Source organism: Myodes glareolus, chromosome 1 (genome assembly GCF_982192425.1).
Source record: "Myodes glareolus chromosome 1, mMyoGla1.1, whole genome shotgun sequence".
NCBI classification, from domain to species: Eukaryota; Metazoa; Chordata; class Mammalia; order Rodentia; family Cricetidae; genus Myodes; species Myodes glareolus.
This window is the reverse complement of record NC_142026.1, coordinates 89,008,584-89,029,169: the sequence shown is the minus strand read 5'-3', so window position 1 is coordinate 89,029,169 and position 20,586 is coordinate 89,008,584. Positions and strand designations below refer to the sequence as shown.

The 20,586-nt window shown below is 40.2% G+C and overlaps 1 protein-coding gene across 2 annotated transcripts in view; it reads left to right on the top strand.

Annotated features, from left to right (window-relative positions):
* Ak9 (adenylate kinase 9) overlaps positions 1–20,586 on the top strand; it is a 144,134-nt gene that overhangs the window by 36,664 nt on the left and 86,884 nt on the right. The window contains exons 12-16 of one of the 2 annotated variants that reach the window (XM_048424988.3): positions 525–664; positions 744–924; positions 13,956–14,100; positions 17,363–17,476; positions 17,567–17,656. In XM_048424988.3, coding sequence (XP_048280945.3) covers positions 525–664; positions 744–924; positions 13,956–14,100; positions 17,363–17,476; positions 17,567–17,656 — 670 coding nt within the window. Of the gene's footprint in view, positions 1–524; positions 665–743; positions 925–13,955; positions 14,101–17,362; positions 17,477–17,563; positions 17,657–20,586 lie in introns of both variants that reach the window. The other variant, XM_048424987.3, reaches the window with a different exon arrangement.

The following is a 20,586-nucleotide window of genomic DNA, read 5'->3' as shown; positions in this document are numbered from 1 at the left end:
TCATTAACCATAGAGTTTGGCACATCTTAAAAGTTTATCAGTTGGATATTTTCAGATACTGATTAGATGTGGATCTGTAGATGACATTTATTACCACATGAAAGAAAATTATTTGTAAAATTTAATAAGATTTTCTTAAAGAAATGAGTGCTGGATGAGAGTGATAGCTAAAGTGGTTAAGGCATTTATCACCAAACCTGGCAACCTGAGTTCAAACTCTGAAACCCTCATGGTGGCAGGAGAGAATTGATGCCACTGTGTTCCTTGTGCTACACACACGCATGCACGCGCATGTGCATGCATGCACACACAGACACACACATGCACACACATGTGCACACACAGACTGATTTAAAATAAATGCTAATCTTATTAAATAAATCTTGAATTAGTAAAGAAACTATAGCCAACATGTGTATTCTAAATTGTGCTTTAGTTAAGTACTATCAAAAAATAACTCTCTGGTACCGCTGCTGTCAGCAGAGCCGAGGCTCACATTCTGAGGTAGCATCTGTGCTTCGCAGGAAGAACTGTTCCGTACAGTCTCATCGTATAAACTCATCGCTCCACGGTACAGATGGTGCCGCAGTAAGTGGGGGCGTTCTTGTCCCCTGGCCTTGAAGGATGGGAACATTTATTCGGGATCAGCAGATTTTTCTGTGAGGTTAGTAAGCTTCCTAGAGCCTACATTTTAAACCTGTGCATGATGCTTTCTGTCGTTTACTCTTACGGTGTATTTTAAGTTTTCTAGGTAAAATGTACTGCCTTTCTTCTGAAGAAACACTAAGATTATTTTCGCTGAACCCCCGTCCCTACCTTCTACCACCTATGCCCATCCCGCCATGTAAAATCTTTATATTTGGGCCTGGCAGCTCAGGGAGAACAACGCTGTGCAACCTGATTGCAGAACACTTCAAAGGCAAGGTAACTATTTGTCTATCCATTGTTTTAACTGTAGAGTTTTTGTCGAACTTGATACTTGTACTGGGGTTGCTGTAGCAAAGGCATCTTCTCCCCATTGTCATGGGCTTTTCTGTCTGTAATCCCGCCACACTTCCAACAGCCCCCATCTCCTGGATCATCTCCCCCTGGCTCCCTGCCACTCCCTTGCACCCCCAGTTTCAGGCCTAAATTCATTCTTGGTGATTCCGGTACCTTCAAATACTATTCTCACAGCATCCTAGCCTGCCAGCTTCATCCCCTCTCCTCTCCCGTGATCTTGTCTCTACTCTAAAATGTAAAGAAATTATACTTAGCATAGCAGTAAGGCAGCTAAAAGCTGGCAGGTTTGGAATAAAACTAAAGGTAAAGGCAAAAGATTTAATAAGGATTGGAACATAGAGAAGATTAGTGTGTGTAGAGCGCTCCCTCTGAAACAAAGCTTAACAAAATGATGGGTGGTCAGGGAATTCAGGTGAGTTCTGAGAGCGTTCAAAACGCGGCCGAGGGAAGGAGAACAGTGTCTACTTGCTCTTAACTTTTTTATTATGAAATATGAAAAATGAACAGAAAAGAGAAACTAATAGAATTTTCATAAAAATAAATCCCCATATTACTAACCACTCAGAGTAAATATGAATATTCTCAGTGCCCACAAGTATTCTTCATGTTTCTTCCATGTTCAAGTCTCCACACACCCCACACGTCCCCATGAGGTAACTACAAGTAGCTAACTTCCATCCTCTTGGAGTTCTATGATGGAAGCATATATCCAATGCCTTAGCTTAGTTTCATGTGTGTTTTTTTTTAAACTTTATGAACCTACTTTTTATCCTCTATGCCTGCCTTCACCGAACACTAGGATTAAAATAGTCACCCACGTCACTACTTGTAGCTAGAGTTCATTCATTTTGTTATTGTTTTATTCTGTTGATTGAATATAGTTTGGAAACAATTGAATATTTGGAAAGAAAACTTGGGCTTATTTCAGATTAATGCGTTATGAGTAATTCTCATAAACATTCTTGAATGAGTCTCTTGCACACACATACATAGCCATGCTTTGGAAATCTGTCTAACAGGACTGTTGCTGGGACTTGAGACTATGCATGTATGGTCTTTCAGTGTGTATAGAAAATCCCAAACCAACTCTGCTAACTTATGCACCCGTTAGCTGACTATAAGACCTGCTATTCCATCTTGTTTTGGGAATCTTTCTAATTTTAACCACTCGAGAGTGTCTGGTGATGTCTCATTTACCTAATACCTCGAGAAGTTGAATATTTTCATGTTTATTAGCCATTCACACATTGACATTTAAAATGGGTGTCCACCTATCTTGCCCATTTTAATGTATTTCTTATACTTTAGTAGTTTCTCAGGGTTCATGTTTGTGTATCCTCTTGTTGCATAAGCAGTATGTATATTTATGTCATTTTGTAGTGATTATTTCACTTTTTAGTGGTATATGTCCCCTTTTCATTTCCAATTTTATTACTTTGACCCCTCCATCCTTCCTTTCCTTCCTCAGGCTAAGAGTTTTTTGACCTTGTTTATTTTTACAAAAAACCAAAATTTTATTTCATTGTTTCTTTATATTTTTCTTGTTGTCTCCATTTCATTTACTTTTCCCCTCGCCTTTGTTAGTGCTCTTGGGGTTGGCTTGGCGGTTTCCTGAAGTTGTGAGGTACATCATTATTTATTTAAGAGTGATTTGATTTTTTTTTTATCTAAGCACTCACAGTTATAAGCTTCCCTCTTAGCCTTTGCTGTGTCCCCCAAAGTACTAACTAATAAGTTGTGTTTTCATTTACATTTATATTCTAGGAAGGTTTTAATTTCCTCCCACCTTTCTTCAGTGACCCTGGCCATTCAAGAGTATATTGTCTCAGGGGCTGGAGAGAGCTCTGTAGTTATGAGTGCTTGCTGCCTTCTAGAGAATCAAGTTCAGTTGCCAACATCGTACCAGGTGCCTCAGGATGGCCTGCGATCCCAGCTCTAGGGGATCAAGGCCTTCTTTTGATCTACGTGGTCACTCACATATATGTGTCATATCCAGAGACACATACATACATACACATAAATGAAAACTTTAAAATAAAAATTTAACGGGTACTGCCCAGTCTCCACGTATTTGTATACTTTTTGTGGTTTCTCTTGTTATTAGTTTCCAAGAAATTATTTAAACTCTTTTGTATTTGTTAAGACAACTTTTGTGGAATATTCTTTAACATCTGTTAAAGTCGTTTGGTCTACAGTGCAGATGAATTTTCAAGTTTCTTTGTGGACGTTTAGTCTGGATGACTGATCAACTGCAGAGAGTAAGGTGTAGAAGTCACCCACTAGAATTGCATCAGGACCTCCCATCTTTTTATGGAAGTTGGAACCAAAGAATTTGATGTATATATTTTCTATGTTGTGTCTTCTTGGTGTACTGCTCCATTTATTAATACATATTGACCATCTCTATTCTTTTTTTTACATATTTATTTATTTATTTATTAAAAATTTTCACCTCCTCCCATTTCCCTCCCACTCTCCCCACTCCTCCTCCCTCTCCAGTCCTAAGAGAAGTCAGGGTGCCCTGGCCTGTGGGAAATCCAAGGCCCTCCCCGCTCCATCCAGGTCTAGGAAGGTGTGCATCCAAACAGGCAAGGAAGGTGTGCATCCAAGCAGACTAGATTAGACTAGATGAAGAGTTTATGGTGATACTCAAGATATTCATCAGTGTGGCTATGGGAGAAGGCCAGTTCAGGCACCCTCTCCTCTGCTGCCCAAGGATGTAGCTGGGGACATCTCCTTGGACACCTGGGAACCCCTCTAGAGCCAAGTCTCTTGTCAACCTTAAAATGACTCCCTTAGTTAAGATATCTTATTCCCTGCTCCCATATCCACCCTTCCTCCATCTCAACCATTCCATTCCTCCAAGCTCTCCCCAATCCTCCCCTTCTCCCTTCTCTCTCCCCATCTCCCCTTTCCCCCTTCCCACCCCCACCCCCATGATCCAAACTTTTGCCCAGCGATCTTGTCTACTTCCAATATCCAGGAGAATAAATATATGTTTTTCTTTGGGTTCACCTTCTTATTTTGCTTCTCTAGGATCACGAATTATAGGCTCAATGCCCCTTGTTTATGACTAGAATCCACTTATGAGTGAGTTCATACCATATTCATCTTTTTGGGTCAGGGATATCTCACTCAGTAAAGTGTTTTCTATTTCCATCCATTTGCATGCAAAATTCAAGATGTCATTGTTTTTTTACCGCTGAGTAGAACTCTAAAGTGTTTATGTGCCACACCTTCTTTATCCATTCTTCTATTGAGGGGCACCTAGGTTGTTTCCAGGTTCTGACTATTACAAATAGTGCTGCTATGAATATAGTTGAACAAATGCTTTTGTAGTATGATTGGACATCTCTTGGTTATATTCCCAAAAGTGGAATTGTGGGATCCTGAGGTAGGTTGACTCCCAGTTTCCTGAGAAACCACCACACTGATTTCCAAAGTGGTTGCACAAGTTTGCATTCACACCAACAATAGATGAGTGTTCCCCTTACTCCACATCCTCTCCAGCATAGGCTATCATTGGTGTTTTTGATTTTAGCCATTCTGACAGGTGTAAGATGGTATCTCAAAGTTGTTTTGATTTGCATTTCCCTGATCACTAAGGAGGTTGAGCATGACCTTAAGTGTCTTTTGGCCATTTAAACTTCTTATGTTGAGAATTCTCTGTTCAGTTCAGCACCCCATTTTTTTAATTGGGTTAATTAGAGTTTTAATGTCTAGTTTCTTGAGTTCTTTATATATTTTGGAGATCAGACCTTTGTCTGATGTGGGGTTGGTGAAGTTCTTCACCCATTCAGTAGGTTGCCTTTTTGTCTTAATGACAGTGTCCTTTGCATTACAGAAGCTTCTCAGTTTCAGGAGGTCTCATTTATTCATTGTTTCTCTTATTGTCTGTGCTACTGGGGTTATATGTAGGAAGTGGTCTCCTGTGCCCATGTGTTGCAGACTACTTCACACTTTCTCTTTTATCAGGTTCAGTGTGGTCAGATTTATATTAAGGTCTTTAATCCATTTGGACTTGAGTTTTGTGCATGGTGATAGATATGGGTCTATTTTCATTCTTCTACAGGTTGACATCCAGTTATGCCAGCAGCATTTATTAAAGATCCTTTCTTTCTTCCATTATATAATTTTAGCTCCTTTGTCGAAAATCAGGTGTTCATAGGTTTGTGGATTAATATCTGGGTCTTCAATTCGATTCCACTGGTCAACATCTCTGTTTTTGTGCCAATACCAAGCTGTTTTCATTACTGTAGCTCTGTAATAAAGTTTGAAGTCAGGGATGATAATGCCTCCAGAAGTACTTTTATTGTATAGGATTATTTTGGCTAAACCTGGGGTTTTTTTCCACATAAAGTTGATTGTTGTTCTCTCAAGGTCTGTGAAGAATTGTGTTGGGATTTTGATGGGAATTGCATTGAATCTATAGATTGCTTTTGGTAGAATTGCCATTTTTACTATGTTGATTCTCCCAATCCAAGACCAGGGGAGGTCTTTCCATTTTCTGGTATCCTCCTCAATTTCTTTCTTCAAAGACTTAAAGTTCTTGTCAAATAGGTCTTTCAGTTCCTTGGTTAGAGTTACCCCAAGATATTTTATACTATTTGTGGCTATCATGAAAGGTGATGTTTCTCTAATTTCCCTCTCTGCTTCTTTATCCTTTGTGTATAGGATTTTTTGGCGTTGATCATGTATCCTGCCACATTACTAAAGGTGTTTATCAGCTGTAGGAGTTCTTTGGTAGAGTTTTTGGGGTCGTTTATGTACACTATCATATCATTTGCAAATAACAAAAGTTTGACTTCTTCCTTTCCAATTTGAATCCCCTTGATCTCCTTATGTTGTCTTATTGCTATTGCTAGAACTTCAAGCACTATATTGAAGAGGTATGGAGAGAGTGGACAGCCTTGTCTTGTTCCTGATTTTAGTGGAATGGCTTTGAGTTTCTCTCCATTTAATTTGATGTTAGCTGTTGGCTTGCTATATATTGCTTTTATTATATTTAGGTATGAACCTTACCTAAGACCTTTATCATAAAGGGATGTTGAATTTTCTCAAATCCTTTTTCAGCATCTAATGAAATGATCATATGGTTTTTTTCTTTCAGTTTATTTATGTGATGGATTACATTGATAGATTTTCATATGTTGAACGAGCCCTGCATCTCTGGGATGAAGCCTACTTGAAGTATAATTTTTTGGATGCGTTTTTGGATTCGGTTTGCAGAATTTTATTGAGAATTTTTGCATTGATGTTCATGAGTGAGATTGGTCTATAATTCTCTTTCTTGGTTGGGTCTTTGTGTGGTTTTGGTATCAGGGTAATTGTAGCTTCATAAAAGGAGTTTGTCAATGACTCTTCTGTTTCTATTTTGTGAAACTCGTTAAGGAGTATAGGTATTAACTTTTCTTGGAAGTTCTAGTAAAATTCTGCATTGAAACCATCTGGTCCTGGGCTTTTTTTGGTAGGGAGGTTTTTGATGACAGCTTCTAATTCCTTGTGACTTACAGGTCTATTTAAATTGTTCACCTGGTCTTGATTTAATTTTAGTATATGAAACTTATCTTTAAAAAATGTCCATTTCTTTCACATTTTCCACTTTTGTGGCATACAGGCTTTTGTAGCAAGATCTAATGATTCTCCCAATTTCCTCTGTGTCTGTGGTTATGTCCCCTTTTCATTTCTGATCTTGTTAATTTGCGTGTTCTCTCTCTGTCGTTTGATTTTTTTGGATAGGGGTTTGTCGATCTTGTTGATTTTCTCCAAGAACCAGCTTTTTGTTTCATTGATTCTTTGGATTGTTTTCTGTGTTTTTATTTTGTTGATTTCAGCCCTCAGTTTGATTATTTCCAGTCTTCTACTCCTCCTGGGTGAGTCTGCTTCTTTTTTTTTCCTAGAGCTTTCAGGTGTGCTGTTAAATCTAATGTGAGCTTTCTCTGTTTTCTTTATGTGAGCACTTAGTGCTATGAACTTTCCTCTTAGCACTGCTTTCATAGTGTCCCATTGGTTTGGATATGTTGTGTCTTTATTTTCATTGAATTCAAGGAAGACTTTAATTTCTTTCTTTATTTCTCCCTTGACCCAGGGGTGGTTCAGTAGTTGACTGTTCAGTTTCCATGAGTTTGTAGGCTTTCTGGGGGTAGAATTGTTGTTGAATTCTAACTTTATTCCATGCTGATTTGATAGTACACAGGTGGTTGCTACAATTTCTTTGTTTCTATGGATGTTTGCTTTGTTACCAATTATGTGATCAATTTTTGAGAAGGTTCCATGAGATGCTGAGATGAAGGTATATTCTTTTCTGTTTGGGTGGAATGTTCTATAGATGGCAGTTAAGTCCATTTGGTTCATTACATCTGTTAGTTCTCTTATTTCTCTGTTAAGTTTCTGTCTGGTTGTCCTGTCCATTGGTGAGAGAGGAGTGTTGAAATCTCCTGCTATTAGAATGTGGGGTTTGATGTATGCTTTGAGTTGTAGTAATGTTTCTTTTACATATGTGGGTGCTTTTATATTAGGGGCGTAGATATTCAGGATTGAAACTTCCTCCTGATGAATTGTTCCTGTTATTCGTATAAAGTGTCCTTCACCATCTCTTCTGATTGATTTTAGTTTGAAATCAATTTTGTTAGATATTAGTATAGCCACACCCACTTGTTTCTTTGGTTCATTTGATTGGAAAACCTTGTCCCAACCCTCTACTCGGAGGTAGTGTCTGTTTTTGAGGTTGAGGTGTGTTTCTTGTAAACAGCAGAATGTTGGATCCTGTTTTCGTATCCATTCTCTTAACCTGTGCCTTTTTATAGGTGAATTGAGTCCATTGATATCAAGTGATATTAATGACCAGTGGTTTTTAACTCCTGTTATTTTTTTCTGGTGGTAGTGTTTGTGTGTTTCCCTTCTTTGAGTTGTGCTGGTGGAGGGTTGTCAGATGCTTGTGTTATTATGGGTGTTGTTGGCTTCCTTGGTTTGTGACTTTCCTTCTAGTATTTTCTGTAAGACTGGTTTTGTGGCTACGTATTGTTTAAATCTGTTTTTGTCCTGGAATATTTTGTTTTCTCCATTGATGGTGAATGCAAATTTTGCTGGGTACAGTAGTCTGGGCTTGCTTCCATGGTCTCTTAGTGTCTGCAGCACATCTATCCAAGACCTTCTGACTTTCATGGTTCCCATAGAGAAGTCAGGTGTAATTTTGATAGGTTTCCCTTTATATGTTATTTGTCCTTTTTCCCTTGCAGCTCTTAATATTTGTTCTTTATTCTGTATGTTTTGTGTTTTGATTATTACATGGCGAGGGGATTTTTTTTTTGATCCAGTCTATTTGGTGTTCTGTATGCTTCTTGTACCTTCATAGGAATATCCTTCTTTAGGTTGGGAAAGTTTTTTTCTATAATTTTGTTGAATATATTTTCTGGGCCTTCAAGATGTAATTCTTCTCCTTCTTCTACCCCTATTATTCTTAGGTTTGGTCTTTTCATGGTGTCCCAGATTTCCTGGATGTTTTGAGTTAAGAATTTGTTGGATTTGTTATTTTCTTTAATCAATGAGTTTATTTCCTCTATAGTATCTTCAGTGTCTGAGATTCTTTCTTCTATCTCTTGTATTCTGTTGGTTATACTTATCTCTGTAGTTCCTGTTTGTTTACCCAGATTTTCCATATCCAGCCTTCCCTCGGTTTGAGTTTTCTTCATTACCTCCATTTCATTTTTCAAGTCTTGAACTGTTTCCATTACCTGTTTGATTGCTTTTTCTTGGTTTTCTTGGATATCTTTGAGAGATTTATTCATTTCTTCTACCTTTTTGTTTGTCTTCTTTGTTTCTTTAAAGCAGTTTTTCACCCCCTGTTTAAGGTCCTCTATTATTTTCATAATGTTACGTTTAAAGTCAATTTCTTATACTTCTTCTGGAATAGGGTGTTCAAGTCTTCTTGTTGCACGATCCCTGGATTCTGGTGTTGTTATGTTGCCTTTCAGGTTGTTGGAAGAATTATTGCATTGGCACCTGCCCATCTCTTCCTTCAAATGCAATCAGGAGAGTATTGGTGTCTTGGTCCAATCTATGCTGTGACTGACTCTTTGGGTGGATCTCCTCAGTGCAGAAGCAGGAACTATTCCTGGGCCAAAGACCTCGCAGACAATAGCGCAGGCTTGGGGGGAGGCAGGGTCTTGTGAAACAAAGATGCCCCTGCAGAAGGAGCTGGAGGTGCCGTGCACTCCTCCCATCCCTATTCTTTATGGATAGTTTTGAACTACTTATATCAGAACAGCTGTGTCAAGTGTTTTGGCTTCTGCCTGCTTGGTAACTTGGCTTCCTGTCTCTTGCTCTCAGCTATGAGTGTCTTTGCTGGTGAGGTTTGGTGTTTTTGTTTGCTTGTTTTGTTTTTGTTTTGTCTTTTAGACAAGAGATGGTTTAAGTCAATTGATTGCACTGGGATCTAGGCTTCTAGAATTAGGACATTTGAAATGTTTCTTGGTGTGGATATCTGGTCTCATCTTTTTTGGGATGGTATTCTGCTCTGTGGTTGCTGTTGCCCATTTTGGGTCCCAACCAATAGAGTGACTGTGGAGTTCTTGATTCCCAGTCAAGCGCAGTGGCTGTGGGGTCCCTGGCAGAGAGCTGCCCTACGTCTCAGCAGAGCCACAGAGGAGTGGGGACAAGCCTGGACCTGGACGGGTTGGGGTCCCTGGCAGAGAGCCGAGTCATGAAGGAGTGGGGACAGGCTGCAAGGAAAGCCTGAAAGTGTCCACCACAGAAAACCAGAGGGACCCTGGGTCCTCACCAAGAAGCTGTCTCATTTTTTCCCCATGTTGATGTTTGAATGTCGTATTTTCTTGACCTCATCCTCCACTCCAAATATTCTATGTCTTACTGTTCTAGACTATTAGATATACTTTTGACATGTTTGTTCATTTTTACACTTGATTATAGCCAAAAGGCTGAGCAGCGATTGTTGGTTCATTTTTAAAATTAAGATTCACTGAGTATTCATTCCCAACATTTCCTTTTTTATCTTCAGAGGCTCAGGTTCTGCTGAATTTCTCCTCTTTGCTGCCCGCCTTTCCATCCACCGTTCTGATGTCCTCAGTCACATAAGGTCTTTCTCATCTGTGCCGTCTGCTGTCCTTTCCAATCCTCGGACTGATTTTCTTTCTTTCTTTCTTTCTTTCTTTCTTTCTTTTTTTTTTTTGATTTTTTGAGACAGGGTCTCTCTGTAGCTTTGGAGCCTGTCCTGGAACTAGCTCTTATAGACCAGGCTGGCCTCTAACTCACAGAGATCCGCCTGCCTCTGCCTCCCGAGTGCTGGGATTAAAGGCGTGCGCCACCACCACCCGGCTCCGGACTGATTTTCTTACCTCAATATTCTGATTGTCTGTACATTTCCTAGGCCACTGGTCATTCCTATAAACTTTTTAGCCTTGACAAATTATTTTACTCATTTCAGTACTTTTGAACTCGGTAGCTGGGTCCTTTAAAGGAGGTATGCTACAAAAGGTACAAAAGATATGTCATATTATTATCATCATTCGGTTTTAAAGATTATTATTATATGAAAGACAAAGGGGAGTAATTGGAAAGAGGGAGGAGTCAGAAGAGTGGGAGGGGACAGCAAAGAGTGATAGGGTGAACATGCATGAAAATATCGTAATGAAACCCATTGTCAATATGACTGGTATACACTAATAAAAACAAAAGAAAATACTATTACACCAAATATCAATGTGCAACCAGGACAGGAAAGCTACAGTCTCATGCTGGTGAGAAGAATGTAACCATTCATTGGAAATGCAGCCTAAAATCCATGCTGAGCCTTGAGTTGTCAAATCTAGTTTATAAATTTTCATAAGGAAGCCATCATGAGGCTGGAGATACACTTAACTTCAGCAGTTAAGAGAACTGACTGTTCTTCCAGAGGACCTGAGTTCAATTCCCAGCACCCACACGGTAGCTCACAACCATCTGGGATTCTAGTCTCAGGGAATCTGACAATACACTACTCAAATACATGATGCACAGATACACATGCAGGCAAAATATCCATACCCAAAAAATAAGTGGGTAAAGTTTTTAGAAAAGAAACTCTCATATCAAAAGATATACAGATAGTAATATTTATCATGGCTGAGCTTCTACCTAAATATGTATTTTTTAAAAATCTGTATCAAAGGACTGGGGAAATGCTTCATTCAGTGAAGCACTTGACCCTCAAACATGAAAACCTGAATTTGTATCTTCAGCACCACGTAGGGAGCCAGGCATGGCAGCACATCTATCATCTCAGTAACGGAGAGGCAGGGCCAAGCCAACCCCTGGAGCTCACTAGCCTACCATTCCATCCAATCGGCAAGCACTGACTCCAGTGGGAGAACTTGTCTCAAAACTGAGGCAGAGAGCAAATGAAAAGGACATCTGACCATGACTTCTACCCTCCACACACACAGGCACACACAATGAATGAGCACACACATGAACTGGCTCACACCGCTACATACACATGTGTGCACATCCACATATCTCATACACACATACACATCACACATACACACCCAAGATATGTAAGTATAAACTATTCATACTTTAATTAAGTTATGATGTATTCGCCTAATACAATTCTGTGCACCCATTAAAGTATGATGGAGAGATAGGTGTTTTGTCACAGAATAAAGCAACACAGTAAAATGAAGGAGAAGAGGAATAGAATTCAAGGCTCTAGAAGTACTGCTTACAGTTAAGAGGCACATAGTAGGAAGCCATTTCTAAGACCTACTAACTCATTAGTAAGTCTAACTTCTACCTCACAGGAGTTAACCACTAAAATGTACAGAGAGTTCTAACCCAATCTTTGAAACGGGAAAAAGTTGAACATACGCTTATAGAGAAAACACAGGGGTGACCTGGACTAGCAGGTCGTCCTGAGAGAGAGAGAACCTGGAGATCAGAAGGTACGGCAATAGGTACGTTTGGGATCAGGAGGTCTTGCATGAGCTGCCTTATGCCAAACTGACAAGTGCAGCCCCTGATGAACCATTTCCGGGGGAGAAAGGAAACAAAGTCAGCAGAAAGCCACCACACAATGAGGGAAAGAGTCTACTGGAAGCACAAGAGGAACACAGGGAATCTCAAGAACATCAGAAACCAAGCACACAACAGCCTCGGAACTGCCCACTGCAGCCTCACGCAGTGGGAGGAGCTGGATTCTCAGGATCCCAGGCTGCGGCTTCCCCAGTGCCCTGACACCAAACCATTACCAGCTTTCCCAAGCATGCTTCTGGTTTTAGACAAGGAATTACGTTCATTCTCTATACATCAGGGCTTCTGGAAAAGGCTTGGGTCAGCACAGTCTTCAACAAAGAAGAGACTGGAATTTTTCAGTGATTAGGAAGTTCTAGATTTAAACTACAGTGAGCAATGTCTTCATATCTACTTGAATAGCTAAAACTGAAAAGGTTCATAAAGCCATTTTTGTGTTATCAAAACCGCCTAAAAAATGCAACTCCCATGTTTTTCAAAAGTGAGATAAAACACTAGCCTGTGCTCCAAGAATTCCACCTATAATTAACGAAAACATCTGCAAAGAGTTTCTGTAAAAATTGTATGAATACTAATTGCTGCTTCATCACTAGGATCCCTGGGCTGGACACACCCAGGTACCCTCCAGAAGGTGAATGAATGAAAAATCAGTGCATTCATAAGAGAATAGGGTCGGGCCATGCAAAGATCAGGTGATAGTCACAGAAGCGGTCTTCCAAGGGGAGGAAGCCTTAAGGGTTATATTCTGTATAATTTACAAGAAATTCTGGGAAAGATGCAACTGATTTGTAGTGGCTGAGCACAGATTTGCCAATGGTTAGGAATCAGAGCTGGGGACAAAGAAAGGAGAGGGAAGGTACTGACTGTAAGAGGGAAAATGGAACATTCTGGGGCTAATGTAGAAGTTTTGGATTAATTTGGGTTGTTGTGTGTATATAATTGCGAAAGTTCTTGAAGTTATTAAAATGGATGCTTTTTACTAAATTATAAAATAGACATATAAAGTTGATTTGATATATTTATCTTAATTTTTATTAAGCCAAATATATATATGCAACCTGAATATATAAATAATTTATATTTATTTATATTTTATACAAAAATATGGCTGATTTCTAAGAATGAATTACCTTAAAATTGGTGAATTTGGGACTGGAGAGATGCCTCTGTGGTTAAGAGCACTGGCTGCTCTTCCAGAGAACCCAGGTTCAGTTCCCAGCACCCACATAGCAGTTCACAACCAGCCATAACTCCAGCTCCGTGGAATCCAGCATCCTCTTCTGGCCTCTGAGGGCATCACATGCGTGGAGTGCACAGACATACATGAAGATAAAACACCTACGCATATAAAAAGACAGTAAGGAGCCGCTCAGTGGTTAGGAGCACTTACTGTTTGTGCAGAGGACTCAGGTTTGATTCCAGCACCCACATGGTGGTGCACAACCATCCATTACTCCAGTTTCCAGGGATAAAATATATACATGCTACATATATGTGCATGTAGTCAAAATATTCAATACACATGAAAAAATATTCTTTAAAAATCAAGACTAGGTGGCTGGAAAGATAGTTCAGTGACGAACACTTGCTCTTCCAGAGGATCCAAATTCAGTTCCCTGCACCCACGTCCCTTGTGACTCCAGCTGAGCCCTCTCACCTCTGCAGGCACCTGTACTCGTGTGCACGTACCCACCCACCCATACCCACCGCATGCATATACATAGTTAAAAACGATGGAAATACATTTTAAAAAATACAGATTTTTTTTAAATCAATGAATTCGATACATAATTTCAAAGATGCCATCTATTTTTGGAAAACAGATAAGTAGGTAGATAGACAGACAAATAGACAGAGAGATGGGAAATGTGTTTTAAACTCACAGGACCTTGCGAGTACATTAATTTTGTTGAATTTTTCCACAGGTAATTGACTACGCTAAGCTTGTTCAGCCGCGTTTTGATGACGCCCATGAAAAGCTGATTAAGGACACCATCGCCGAGGCCACCGCCACGGCTATCAAAACCGTGAGAGAGAAGCTGCTTGTGGAACAGCAAGTTAGGAAGCAAGGTGGATCCTGTTCTCGTTTCAAAAGCTGTGCGTCTCGGTGGACGGCCAAGCTTGGCTGGTGGAGGACGGGAATGCTAGTTTATCTGTCTTAGTGTCCTGGCCATTTGCACACTTAGTCTCTCAGTGAATGGCTGAAGGAATGAAAAGAAACAGATTCGTAACCCAAAAGGTCAATTTCTGGAAGCTTAAGGAAAGGCATGTTTGAGTGTGTCTTTCTTCAAGGGTCTACCTACCGCGCAGAGGCTGAGCAGTGCTCACGAGTTCATCCGCACTGGCAGTTAAAACCTTTCACCCGACCCCTATCATGTCTGCTGTTTAACACCGTACCGGCCTTGATACTGCTAAATCTTTCTGTTTGGAAAACACTAAGTTCAGTGACACGGTAAACACAACTCTCCAACTGTACACGTGACAGTTAAATGGCTCTGAAGCTAACACAGTAAATGCACACACGACACTTGTCCCCCCCCTTCCCCCGCCCCCCGCCCTTCCCTTTCCAAAGCCCATCTAATGACCAGGTCACTCACTGCTGGGCGTGATATTTTAGGGTAAGCACAAAAGTGACCTTTACTTGTTTGTTTTTCTTTAGGAAAATGGGAGTTCTAACTTCATGACTATTTTTGTAATTCATAGAAGGGTTTGGTAGAATTGATATCTCTGGTTGTTGTCTGCTTTTCTTACATACACATATGTCATACGTGTACACATACACACACATATATATCCATACATACATCTGGCCTGGAACTACGTAGTCCAGGCTAATCTTGTGTTTAAACCTTCAGTTCTCCTCTGCCGCCTGTTGAGTGCTGGGATCACATGTGTGAGCCACCATGCCTGTTGTAACAGAATAGCCTTGATTCCATACTGCCGATACACTGTGTGGGATCTTCACATTTAGAGATCTGGATCCAAAATTTGAGATCAGCCCCAATGATTTTAGACTAGATTCAGTTGCCGCTGTTCAATTTCCTAGAGCCTCTGGCAGCGCAATATTATGTCACAAGACTTTTGCATATCAGTTCTGATTTGCTTTTTCTGATGAAACATATATTATTACAAAAATGATAATACCTAGTGTATTTGGAGCACTTACTATGCAATAAAGTTGTGCTAGCTCCCTTGCATGTAAGACCTATATGATCTTCATAAATCTTTTACCTTCATTTCAGTTGGTAAAGAAACTTAGCTTTAGTGGAAGTTGCCCACGGATGAGATCCAGCGAATCCCTAAGATTCACTTCACTGTGAAGTCTGGGGCTGGAATTGCAGGGGGCTGCAAGCCGTCTGACACGGGTGCTGGAAAATCAAACTCAAGTAATAGAAGGGCTTCAGGTACTCTTAGCCCTTGAGGGACCACTCCACCCCGCTAAGTATAATTTAAAGGATCTCAAGTGTTTCTCCTTCAGAATGTTTTCTATTTTGTTAGCATCTAGCAAGACAACCTGAATTTGCACGCTTTGATCTGGTCATTTGCTCACCGACACTGCACTCCAGCATCAAGTTAGTTTTTAATTTCTACTATATATCTTACTTAGTCATGGTATATTAAAACTATTTAAAATTTTGTTTACTAAGACCCTTTTCTCAACATCCACAGTGTAACTAGTTAATAGCAGTCTTTTTTGATGTTGTGGAAGATTTTGTTATGAGAAGTATTTTTGCATATTTCATTTTTGTGGTTGATTTGTTTGGCTTTCTGTATAAACTTGAAGGTTTTCTGATATTTCTTGTTTTGAAGTCATTCAATAAGAAATTAACTTCTTTTTCCTGGCGGTGTTGTATTTTCACTAAACAAGGACATTTCTTTTATTAATTTTATTGAACTCTACATTTTTCTCTGCTCCCCTCCCTTTCCTCTCCTCCTCCTCTTCAACCCTCCCCCATGGTCCATCCCTCTGCTCCCAATTTACTCAGGAGATCTTGTTTTTTTTATACTTCCCATGTAAGTCTCTCTTATGGTCCTCTTTGTTGTCTAGGTTCTCTGGGATTGTGATTTGTAGGCTTGTTTTCTTTGCTTTATGTTTAAAAACCATTTATGAGTGAGTACATGTGATAATTGTCTTTCTGGGTCTGGGTTACCTCACTCAAAATTATGTTTTCTAGCTCCATCCATTTGCCTGCAAAATTCAAGATGTCATCATTTTTTTCTGCTGTGTAATACTCCATTGTGTAAATGTATCACATTTTCCTTATCCATTCTTCGGTTGAGGGGCATTTAGGTTGTTTCCAGGTTCTGGCTATGACAAATAATGCTGCTATGAACATAGTTGAGCACATGTCCTTGTGGCACGATTGAGCATCCTTTGGATATATACCCAAAAGTGGTATTATTGGGTCTTGAGGAAGGTTGTTTCCTAATTTTCTGAGAAATTGCCATACTGATAACTTTCAAAATGCAAAATCCAAATGTAAAGAATACTCATGATCACTTACTTAATAATTGAAGGAGGGAAGTTGTTAGCCCAGAATTTGTTAATTTAGTCAACAAACACTTGAAGTTTCCATTCTCTTGGTGCGTACATTTTAGTAGAGAATGGAGAGGAAAAATAAAAGGAAGGGAGGGATGGAGGGAGGAAAGAATAAATTAGTGGTGGTGGGGGGAACATGTAATGAGCAATGGAGCTGACAGTAATGGGAGCAGGGTGCTGTACTGTTAACTGCTCCAAGCGAAGATACTAGATTGAAACTTAAGTCTCAAAGGAAGCCAGCTGGGCTTTGTCCCAGTAGAGCGGTGGCCTGTCATGTTGCTACAGTCTGTAGTCATTCCTTTCACTGAGATTAAGGGATGAAATAAAAGTTCTGGAGCTTTTCATACATCGTCTTTCCTGCTGGAGCCTATGAGTAGCTATTCTCCTCTATGCTGTGATCTTAAAAACCCTTTCAAATCTCACTGACTTCTAAATCTGGCAATAAATTAACCATAACACTTCCAATGCAGCAATTCTAACCCCACATCCATTCAATTTAAATTTGTCAAGCGAGAATAGTGTGAGTTTTGTAATCGCACCATTTGTATAATGAGACAGAGCTTAGCCACCAGCAGGGAGCAGACTTCCTGTGTCTGCACCTGTGTTTGCACCCGATGCCTGGAATCCAATGATCTTCATTTAACCTAGGAAAATCAAGTGGCTCACATGCCCACAGCCCTTCCACAACAGTCAGAACCAAAACCGCGTCTAACTTCAGCAGCGCATTCTAAGCACTCTGCCTACCTACCTGTCTCCATCCACCTCCTGTTAACACAGCCATTTTTCTTTCAGAGAAGACCTCAAGGGAACTGCAAATGCAGCATACAAAAAAGGAATACGAAGACTTCATGGACGACAAGATGTTTAAAAGCTCTGACGATTCACAGTCTTTGGTGGATGACAAAGGTATAAACTCATGGCCTGATACTGTCCGTGATGGGATCCGTCCTACTGTGGGTAGATGAGCCAATAAAGTGTCTTCTTTTGTCACAGCAGTCACTCAAGACTCCCAGAAACTCAGCTCCTTAGACAGTGCCGATGAAGACAAAACTAGGTCCAAGAACACCCTTGCTACTGATGAAGATGGTAAGGATCTGAGCTGCCAAGAAAATATCTGTGCATCTCATTCCATTTGTTTTTTATTTGGTCATCATATGGGAGCTCAAAATTAATGCATGCAAAGTTGAAAACTTCAGCAGGAATAAAAGGCAGGCTTCACTTTTGCAGATTTCAACCAAACAGCTGCAGAACAAAACAGATTTATTACAATGAAGGTGAGAGAGCGAAAACGAAAAGTTATATACAAGTAGGACCCCAAGAAAGATTGATGTCATGCAGTCATTATCAAATGTTTATAAATTCCTTCTTGAAGGCTCTATACTAACTTTGATATAGTGTAACCAGTATATCATAAACCCATAATTATAGTTGTGATATTTCATCATCATTGATTTGCTATTTAACCTTATGGCATCGTTCTGTTCATATGCGTAAATTCTGACAGCATATACAAATACCTGATACAACATTGTGCAGTTATGTCTACTATGTCACCACACAACAGCCATAAAGTCAACTGTTCCTCTACTTTTGGACAATAGTGTATCCTGCAGATATGTTTCTTTATTGGGAATTATTTTAGCCCTTGTTTTAAAGAATTGCCTAATTTTTATGAATAGATCATGGCTTAGCTGTTAAATATTAGTGTGTCTTATTTTATGAATGTGTGTGTGTGTGTGTGTGTGTGTGTGTGTGTTTATCAACCGTATGCATGCAGGGACCCACAGGGATCAGAAGAGGGCACAGATCCACTGTAACTGGAGTTACAGGCAGTTAGTCACCGTATGGGTGAGGGAACCAAACCCAAGTCCTCTGCAAGGGCAGTCAGCATTCCTTCCCTCTGAGCCATCTCTCCAGCCCCAAACTAGTTCTTTATATTATAAATTTGTGTTTTTTGTTCCCATAAACAATATTTTAATGCATTTTTAATATAAATTTTAGTTGGATATTCATATTAGTAGAACTACTATGTCAATGAATATGAAGCTACAGAAAAATTTGTTTTGCATAAAAGTTATTTCAGATTATCCAGTAATCTACATATACATATATATATATATCATTGCTTGTTCATTATTTTTTGTTTTTATTTCTTTTTACATTGGTGATGATTTTACTTTTCATCAAATTTTCCAAATTGTCTCTTCAAAAATATCTTATGTTAGTCCCTTATTTTTCAGGGCTTTTATTTTTCAAAATTGAGTAGTTTGTCTTCTAAATCATCTTGCTATTGGTGAATTAATGGAGGCATTTTTCATCATCAACCAGTTGTTTTTCTATTATTATTTATGCTTTACTTTTAGGATTTAAAAAGTGTTGCTCTGGCATTCTGGTTTTATAACAGTTTTTTGTTAGGTTAACTTTTTGTTGTTGTTGTTCAATCTTTTTGTATTTGGTTTTAAGGCACATTCGTAATTTGATGAACAATACACAGTTCATGTTTTTTTGTTTCCTCCTACTGTTTCAAACATGCCTACTTTTTCTGGTTTTTATTTAGAACTAGTGAGAATGGACCAGACACTGTTAGAAACTTGTATGTGTCATCCTCTTTACACGTACACACACACACACACACACACACACACACACACACACAAACAAGCACGCATATGCACGTGTGTATTCTTCACAGTGGTACACCATAAGCTCACATGTAACCAAGTAGCTGCTGGGAGCCCACCTCTGATGCTGCTGAGTTCCCACAGCAGCCTATAGACCCTCTCCCAGACTGCCCTGCCCCTTTGTGCACCAAGCAGCCCAATAGCAGCAGGCACCAGGGCATCTACACACAGCAGGTGCTGATGTTGACAGCCTCCCCTTCCTGAGGCCAACTGCAAGGCCCACTGCAAGGCCATGGCCTCTGGACCTCAAGACTGTTGCTCAGTAAAGGTATTTTTAATTTTTTTTTAAAATTTAGATTCACAGACAATATATAAAACTAAAATCCTAGATTTGTTACAGGTTGTTATTTTTAATTTTTCTTCTGTTTACAAGCATGTTTAGTTATTTGAATGTTATGACTCTTATCTGAATTATGCCCATACCAAACTTTTTCAGAATCCAAGCATGAGTGATTTAGTACTCAGCCCAAGTTCTCAGCAATGTTTTATCCGCAGATGAAGAAGAAATCAGTGGCACATCCACAACTAACAGGAGGTCCTGAGAAAAATCCAGTAGAAAAGTAGGCACTCTCATAGGCGCGAGAGAGGGCTGAGGTCAACAGGGGACCATGTGATTGCCCATGTGTGGGCCAGTGGCCCTGATGCGGCCGGGGTCTGGGTTGATACAGAGGACCACGTCATCACTTAACAACATGCGGATGCTGATGGCCTGTGCTGTGGCCTGAAGCCATGCAGATGACCGTGGGCCATGCTGCCCCCAGGGCCCATTCTGATGTGAGTGGCCCGCACTGCCTTCTGAGACCATGGTAGTGTCTGGGTCCAAAGTCCTGCTAAAGCCAGGGTCTGAGGTGATGTCCTTGGCCTGTGTTGCCAATGAATGTCAAGTGGAGGTCCCTGGCCTACACTGCTGCCTGAAGCCATGTTGAAGTTTATGGGTTGTGCTGCCACCAGGGAAGCCACCTAGAGGCCATAGTGATGCCACCAAGGGCCATGTCTGGGTCTGGGTCTTACTGTGTCTGGGTCTGTGTTGGCACAAGTTGCCACCGAAGGCCGGGCAGATGTCCGGAGTCTGTGCTGCAGCCTGAGGCCATGTTGATGTCTGCTTTGGAGGGACTTGTCTTTGTCTGTGGCCCCACTACAACTGGGAGCCCTGTTCGTGGTCTGTGCTGACATCAGACACATGGAAGCCCATGATCCAGGCTCTCTCAGACAGCAAAGAGTGAATAAGCTACTCTGGCAGTGATATCGATGACTGCAGATGCACAGTTAAGAAAGGGGGACATGGAAGACTTCTGTGACAAGCCCTACCTTCACCCCAATGCGCCCTAAATAGTA